At 40.6% G+C, this 8,425-nt stretch overlaps 1 protein-coding gene across 4 annotated transcripts in view; it reads left to right on the top strand.

Moving 5' to 3' along the window:
• The first annotated feature begins 2,664 nt into the window (after nucleotides 1-2,664).
• Nucleotides 2,665-8,425, top strand: part of DERA (deoxyribose-phosphate aldolase) — a 99,565-nt gene continuing 93,804 nt past the window's right edge. For 2 of the 4 annotated variants that reach the window (XM_037023111.2, XM_037023110.2), the window contains exon 1: nucleotides 2,665-2,948. In XM_037023111.2, the coding sequence (XP_036879006.1) occupies nucleotides 2,680-2,948 (269 nt within the window). In that variant the 5' untranslated portion in view covers nucleotides 2,665-2,679. The remainder of the gene's footprint in view (nucleotides 2,949-8,425) is intronic. The other 2 variants (XM_037023114.2, XM_037023115.2) reach the window with 2 other exon arrangements.

Genomic DNA, 8,425 nt, shown 5'->3' with positions numbered 1-8,425 from the left:
GTCAACAAACCTATGAATGATCTCAGAAATCGTAGGATTAGATACTACCATCAAATGGAATTGGACTGGATAAAACAATGGGCACTAAAAGAATGGGACAGATAGGAATTTACAATCATTCAGCTAACAAATATACACAGCCTAGTACATGCCAAGTACTCCTCTAGGCCCTAGATATTTGATGAACCAAACACAAATTGTCCATGCCCTTTGACAGTTAAGTTTGGGTTACTCCTATCCCAGGCCAGGTAGGTCAAGATAAGTAAGATTTCTAGAGCTTTAATTCTAATTGAAGGAGAAGTGGGGATGGGAAGACAAGTAATCTATCTGGCGATTTAAATTTTATATTTAATATATACATAAAAATGAGTGACAGGCAAAATTTGCACGGATTAAAAAAATGATGATTCTTAGAAGATGGTTTTATTCTTGTAAGAGCCACTTTGGGCTATGGCTTCAGATTGATATGCACAGTTTCCTCTCCTCTGCCTCTATGTTGATGATTCTTTACATTTAACTTTCATAAACATCATTTCAGGGAATCTGTTAAAAATTCAAATTCTAGGGTCCTAGAGATTCTGATTTAGGGATGTGGTGAAGCCTAGAATCTGCTTTAGAAAAAAAAACTTGTGAGATTCCAGTGTATAGTTGGTGGTCTATATAAGGTCTTTGAGAGGCCTTTGCCTTAGAGATACTTCAAAAATTTCAGAAGGCAATACATTGAAAATGAAAATTCGCGAAGTGAAACTTAGCAACACTTCTTGATTAAAGAAACTCATTTCTTGCGTTCTATCCCTACTACCCTCTGAATACTGCCAATTTAACATACTTTGGAACTGCAGAGATTGATTCTGGACTAGAAATAGGCAACAGGTCAATTTTAGAAAAAGTCCTTGAGAAATTCTTGTCAGATTTATTGCAAAAATGTCTTGCTATGGAAGACTGTCTTTACTATGGTTTTTCAGTGAAGTTAAGGCTCTCACAGATTTTTAAGAAAAATAAATTTACATTATACACGAATGTACAGCAAATGGCTTAGAATCTGGCTTAGAGCTGTATTTACCCCAAAAAACGGAATTGTTTATTGTCTTTGCATTTTTTTTAAGGATGTCTGTGCTTTCCAGCAAAAGACCACCAGGAGCACAGCTTGTAGCTGGATACATTTGTGTTTATGGACTTATTGGACACAACACTTGCCATGGGGAATTAACTATGAGGTGTTTCAGTAAGAAGGTGTTAGAAATGACATAGGATTTGGGCTTGTTTTATGTGATTTGGGGAAGGTTCAAGGAAGTGGGGCCATTGTTCTGGGTTGGATGCCTGCAGGAAGTTGTGATAATTCTATGACAGGGCATCTTAATTCTTAAAACACAAGAATGGGGAGAGGCTAAAAGGGATGGGTAAAGAAGTGACAGCTACTCATATTAGCAAGGATAGAGGGCTGTTTGGCCATTTTTATGGTGTGGACAATGTTCATGCTGTTTCTGTATTCAAACATCATTAGAAGTGGTCTTGTTTTTGTTCATTCTTCATGTCACACTTAATCACTTAAATCATTTTGGTGACTCATTCATCATTTATCACGGCCTTGACTGGTGCTGGTGTTCTGTGAAATTATGTCCAACCAGACAGCTGCACAGTTCAGCTGTGAGTGCCAGGCCAGCTCCAGACTCTCAGGGCCTGCTTTTCTATTTCTCGGGGTTAAAATAAAAATAGAGGAACCATTTTATATACATGAATAGAACCCAGACATATGCAAAATATTCAGCAATAGTTACGTGTAGGCAAGGCTGAGAGGCAGCTAATGTAGCAGACCAAGAATGGGATAGCTTTTCCTATTTAGCCCCATAATTGTGACCCAGCAATAACAGCTTCCATTTGTTGAGCACTTACTGTATGCCTGATGTGTCCTAGGTACTTTACACACACACAACAAACAACTTTGCAAGGCAAATTTATTTGGATCCTCTGCAGACAGTAACATTCCTAAAACCAGGTAGTAATTAAGTGGAACTGGCTGGAATATTAAGGGATTCAACTTACTGGGAGCCTACTCAGTTTCCACTATAGGAGGGTTCCTCTATTCAGAACTTTGGTGCTTTAAGCAATGGAGTATATTACATGTTTGGCAGGATGGCTTCGAGATGCAAATGCTGTCATACATCTGAAAGCCCCTGGCATGGTAACTGGCTCATGGAGGACAAGCCATGATGGTTTTCGTTCGTTCAGCAGGGTGGAAATGCCTCTAATCCTGAGTACAGAGGAGTTGACCAGTTGCCTGTGATGGTGACTCTAATTTTAACCTCCTGGTTACAGGAAAGTCAGGCTGAAAAAATCATAGTATTACAGATGCAGAGTTTAGAGCGCCAAGAAATTGCCAAGGTCATTTTTACAGATGAGGAAAACGAAGCCCAGAGAGGCAGTTATGTGCCCAGCGTCACACCTACTGACAAACCGGGACTCCTTACTCTTGGTCCGTTCTGTTTTCCAGGCCGCAGAGCCGCCCCTCTGATGAAGGCCAGAAGTCGCAGTGAGCTCTGGGGCCCCTGCTTGCTTGGTGGCGGCCCTCACAAGGTTACGGGGTCACTGCTGCCCTGACTGTCCAGCTCTGCCCTTGGCCGGTAACTGGGAGGGAGCTTCTCCACTCTTGTTACATAATCTTACCATTAAAAGTACCGAATGATTTTATTCACTGCACTTGGCAACTCAAGCACTTTTGAACGGGGTTTGGTAGCATTATTTCCGGGACGCAGCGTTGGGGAGGACGGAGCAAGGAGGGCATCGGATTCCCTCCCGAGCGCGGGGCCCGGCGTCCTGCGGCGCGGCCGGGGCTGCGGCTCCGCCCCGAGGGGGCGGGGGCGGGGCAGGAAGGAGCGAGGCCGGGCCGGGAGCCGCGCACCCAGGAGCCGGCCGCGCCATGGCTGCGCGCAACCCGGGCACCGAGCTGGGTAAGGCCCCGCGGCGTCCCTCCCTGCCCGCCCCCCCGGCCCCGAGTCCCCGGGGCGCTCGCCCGGGCGGGTCAGCAGAAGCCGCCGGGGAGACCTAGAAACCCTGGCGTGACCCCGTCGGCCGTGGCGCCCGGGCCGGATTTTCATAAGCGGAAGAAAAAGGAAAGCGTTCAGTTTTCATCTTCCAACTTTTTTGTTCACCTTCCAGCTCTCTGGTTGCAAAAAACCACCCCCCGAAAAAATCCCCAAACAAAACCGGATTAGAACCAACCTTACCCGCTCTTCATTGAATCTCTGTGCGTTTCAACGCAGCTAAAAGTGGCTGTGCTGGTGGAGAGGTGTTCCGGTCTCTGTACTGTATGACTTATTTTAAATTGTGTATGATTTTGTAAGCATAACGATTTGTAAAAGTGGCTGGATCATTTCACTGTTTTTCATGTTTGATATATCAGATATTACTGGCAAGAAAACGTAGTTACGATTTTCTAAAAGGTGGTAACTTTGTAAATCAAAGTAGCAAAGATAGGTAGAGACAAAGGTTAAGGATCACAGTTAAGTATTGTAGCCTGGATACCTGTATCCTGAATCTGCAATTTAGCAGTGTGATTTTGGGCAGATTACTTAATCACTCTGTGCTTAAATTTCTTAATCTGTAAAATGGTTATAATAGTAGTATTTACCTCACAAAGTGCTTTGGGGATTAAAAGAGGTTTGTAGTATTTGGTGCATTGTGAGTACCAAGTAAGTGTTAAGAAACAGTAGAATTATTACAGATAGAGTTCTGTTTTTAGGGGCTAATTTTGAGATAATTAGCTCTAAATTATACGTAACACATACAGATGCTTAATTTTTTTCTTTAATAGTGACTGTTCTAATAAACGGTCTAGACGTCAAGAGGTGGCCAGAACTTTTATTGAATGGTAAAACGTGTCTTTCTTTATAAACGCAGTTGATTTCTTTACTAAATTGATTCTCCTTTAGTGGCTGCTCTTTCATAGTTTAAATTCTAGTTTTGTCTCTGGACTGTGGACTTCAATAATAAAGGAGAGTATTCCCTAGATTGGAAGATCCTGAGAGATGGTAGATGGGGACCAGGAATGGCGTGCGCGTCTTGTCATGTGATTTTCAGGGATATGGCTGTATGGCTTTATACACAGAGAAGACGCACCATCATTTTACCAAAACTTACAAGTTAATTTTTCTTTCAAGAAATACAATTAAACGATTTTTTACTTTAAATAAAAATTGAGATGTAATTGACATACAACGTTTTTACTTTCTTAATCTGCAAGAATTAAAATCACTTCCATTCATTTGCTGAAAATAGGATAGACAAAAAACAATTGCTTTGTAGACTAAAGTAAATATGATTTTTCTGCAGATATTTAAATGATCATAGTTTTGTCTTATTTTCTTTATTTAAATGAAATCAGATATATTTCAAGGGTCTTTTTCCTTCACTGGTATTAATCATTAATCAAGAGAGAGGTTTAGCCTAAAATGCTAAAATAAGATATTTGAATTATTTATGTGCTAGGAAAAAAAAAATCATTCAGTATTAATTTATGCAGCATATTAATTAATGACTTTTACAGAGTTTTCTAACTAAAAGTCTTTTACTATAAGCACTGTAACTTTCAGTATCTTTCTTATTACACAAGACATTTGTTTATAAAAATTTAGAAATCACAGTAAGCACAAAAAACCAATATTATTACCAATCCAATTACTATATATTTTAGTGTATATGCTTCTAATTAATAGACTTAAAAACAGTATGTTCATTTGAGACAAACCTGAGCCTCATGGTAAAACCTTTCAGGGAAAACATTTCATCCTGGCATTTGGACATGTGAAAGAAAGAACAAACTCTTTAACTTTAATGTTAATTTTTATGTTAGTGTTTAGTGATCAGTGCTATCTGCTTGAGACTTTTTTTTACTTAAAACGTTCATTTTTTATTTCCCCAACTAAGATACAAAGCTTAAAACCTCATTTTCTTTCTTTCTTTTTTATTAAGGTATTATTGATATACACTCTTATGAAGGTTTCACATGAAAAAACAGTGTGGTTACTACATTCACCCATATTATCATATCCCCCACGATCCCATTGCAGTCACTGCTCATCAGTGTAGTAAGATGCCACAGAGTCACTACTTGCCTTCTCTGTGCTACACTGTCTTCCGCATGATCCCTGCACACCATGTGTGCCAATCATAATACCCCTGAATCCCCTTCTCCCTCCCTCCCCACCTGCCCTCCCCAACCCTCCCCTTTGGTAACCGCTAGTCCCTTCTTGGAGTCTGTGTCTGCTGCTGTTTTGTTCCTTCAGTTTTGCTTCATTGTTATACTCCACAGATGAGTGAAATCATTTGGTACTTGTCTTTCTCCGCCTGGCTTATTTCACTAAGCATAATATCCTCCAGCTCCATCCATGTTGTTGCAAATGGTAGGATTTGTATAAACCTCTTTTTCTTTGGGCGATGTTTGCCCGAAATTAGTAGGTGAGAGCTGTGTCCTTGTAGAGAGAAAGCTTGACCAGTTTGGAGTCAGAAGGAATAAAACTCCAAATCTGGCCTTGTTATTGAGTACCCTGTGTCTGTGGCCAAGCTACTTGATCTGTTTTAGCAGGGTCTGTGGTTCTCAAAACTGTAGCTCCTGGACCAGGAGCATTAACATTGTCTGGAGCGCATTCGAAATGCAAATTCTCAGGCCCAGTTGAGCTTTTAATGAATCAGAAGTTCTGGGGATGGGGCCTGGCAGTCTGAGTTTCAGCAAGTCCCCTGGGTGGTTCTAAAGCACACCCAAGTTTGAGAACCCCTGGGCTTCCGATCCCTCTGGTGCTGCGTCTGGCCCTATGCATTCTATTAAGATGAACTGATGTTCTCTTTATTCTCCTTGACACCTCTTAAGTTTGGCCTAAAATGTAGATGCATATGGGCAGTAATTTTTCTTTTGTTCATTGATGTGTCCTGGAAACCCAGAATAGTGTCTAGCACACAGACCTTCAAATACAAATGTTGAATGAAGGAACGAATTTAGAACTACTTCTTGCTTTGGAAAACTGGGGCATCTGTCTGGGCCCCTGTGTGGTACGGGTGCAGCAAAGTGCTGCACCTTCTCCCTGTTTCCTGAATATCACTGCAATTCAGTTTTGTTGCTTCTGTCTTTAAAGACATCTCAAGAGGCTTATGAACGATGTTAACAGCGTGGCTTCCTCTCTGTGCTTTTCTTTGGACGCATCTGGAAAATGGAGGTATTGCATCAGGTGACTTCGAAGGGTCATCCTGCTCTGTATCTGCCTGTATATCTGTAAGCTTCTGTGTACAGAGAGGACAATTTCAAAGATAAACTGGCAAACGGAAAAAGTAACTGAAAACTGATTTTTAATTGGGAAGGAATGGGGACAGTTCTTTGGATTTTCTGTATCGCACTGAGAGGGGATCGCTTTACGTGTATTTCCAGTATCGGAATGATCAGGGACCATGGTTATTGAGGGATGTAAAGACCATTTTGCTCTGTAGAGGCCCTTTCTGTTATCCAGTAGAACAAACAGAAAAGGCAGCTTGTTTGTTTAAAACACAGATAAAGGAGATCCTCTTCTGCTAGTTGCCAGAACAAGAACCATGGTGGGATTATGTATTTTATGAAGCACATTTATTCACTCAAAAAGTAGTTACTGAGTACCGATTGTGTACTGGGTGCTAATACCCTGGGCTCTGGGGATACAGGATGGATGCTTTCACAGAGCTGGGGCTGGCTCAGGAGCTGGGCATCAAGCCAAAGCTACAATTAAAATAATTGCAAATGTGATATGCAATTATTTTCCTTTTATTTTTGGCTATTTAAGAAATTAGATGTATTTAAACTGCTCCTTTAAATGGGTTGTGATAATGAAGTGATCTAGCCTTCTTGCATTGCAACTTTTATTTTCCCTTTCAGAACTTAGGTAAGAATCAGGGATATAGGGACCTTATGGCTAAGGCATAACTTTGGTGTAGAATGCTTCTCATTTTGGTGATGGTAGTTTTTCATTGCAAAGTTGTCTTTAAAAGTAAACTTTTTTTTTTTTTGGAATGGAATCTTAAAGTTAGGCAAAGCATGGATGCTTGCACATTAATTCTTTATTTAATACCAGTTACGTGCCAGAAACTCTAGGTGCTGGATACCAGCACACCTCATTTTACTGCACTTCGCTTTTTGTGCTTCGCAGGTTTATTTTTACAGGTTGAAGGTTTATGGCAACCCTGCGTTGAGAAAGTCTAATGGTGCCATTTTTCCAATAGCATTTGCTCACTTGGTGTCTCTGTCACATTTTGGTAATTCCTGAAATGTTTCAAACTTTTTCATTATTATATTTGTTATGGTTGTCTGTGATTGATGATTATGACTCAGTGAAGGTTCAAATGTTGACCTGCATTTTTAGCAATAATTTTTAATACATGTGCATTACTTCTTTAGACACAAAGCTATTATGTACTTAATAGACTACAGAAGAGTGTAAACGTAACTTTTATATGCACTGAGACACCAAAAAATTCATTGACTTGCCTTATTGTGGTACTTGGTTTATTGCGGTGGTCTGGAACCGAGCCTGCAATATCTCCCAGGTATGCCTGTTTAATGAGGGTGGTTAATGTAGAGGTCTAGCTGTGTGCCAGGCACTATGCTAAATGCTTTTGGCATTATCTCATTTCGTCTTCTCAACAGCCCTACAAAGATTGTTTTATATAAGACCCCCTTTTCACAGATGTGCAAATGGAGGTACAGAGAGTCCTAAGTAACTTGCTAAAAGCCAGTTAGGCATGGCTTAGGCAGAGCTAGTGTGGCAGAGCTAGAATTCAAACCCAGGTGGCTTGGTGCTGCCACTGCCTGCTTAGCCACCACACGTTGTCTATTGGCGCTAACTGGGGGGACTCAATCTGTAATGCGACAAAAGGCAAGTTGAGAGCAGGTGAATCATTTTAATGTGACTCTCTTAGAGTTGGTTTTCCTGTGTCTACCTGAAAGGTTTTTGTTTTATTACCATAACCCGCATCTTAACCATTGTAATTTATTTCAAAGAAGATGAAGTTTATGCTGAGGGAAAATGGAAATATGGTAGATTATGAGTGTAGGATTAGATACATTGAATAAGACATTTTCTAGGATGGCACATTAAAACCAGCCTTCCTCTGGGATTTGTTTTATGGAGGTGTGCTGACTGACGGTGCCGCAGAGCTTCAGGGGGTGGGGGACCTGCGAGTGCTCACCAAGTGATGAGAATAGAGTGTCTTTCAGGTTTTTTTGTTTTGTTTTCTTTTTCCTTGTCTCTGTATTTTTGTAAAACCCCAGCTCTCACACCCCGGTCTTTGGGCTTATGTTGGCCTCATGGGTTTAAAAACTAAAATGTCTTTTGATGTGATATTTAGTTTTAAAAAAACTAAAAAATTTTGATAATTTTGTTGTTTTTGATGATTCCATCTTTCGTTTCTG

This window comes from Manis javanica, chromosome 15, assembly GCF_040802235.1.
Source record: "Manis javanica isolate MJ-LG chromosome 15, MJ_LKY, whole genome shotgun sequence".
NCBI lineage: Eukaryota > Metazoa > Chordata > Mammalia > Pholidota > Manidae > Manis > Manis javanica.
Note: the sequence above shows the minus strand (reverse complement) of the source record. Positions and strands in the feature narration are given on the sequence as shown.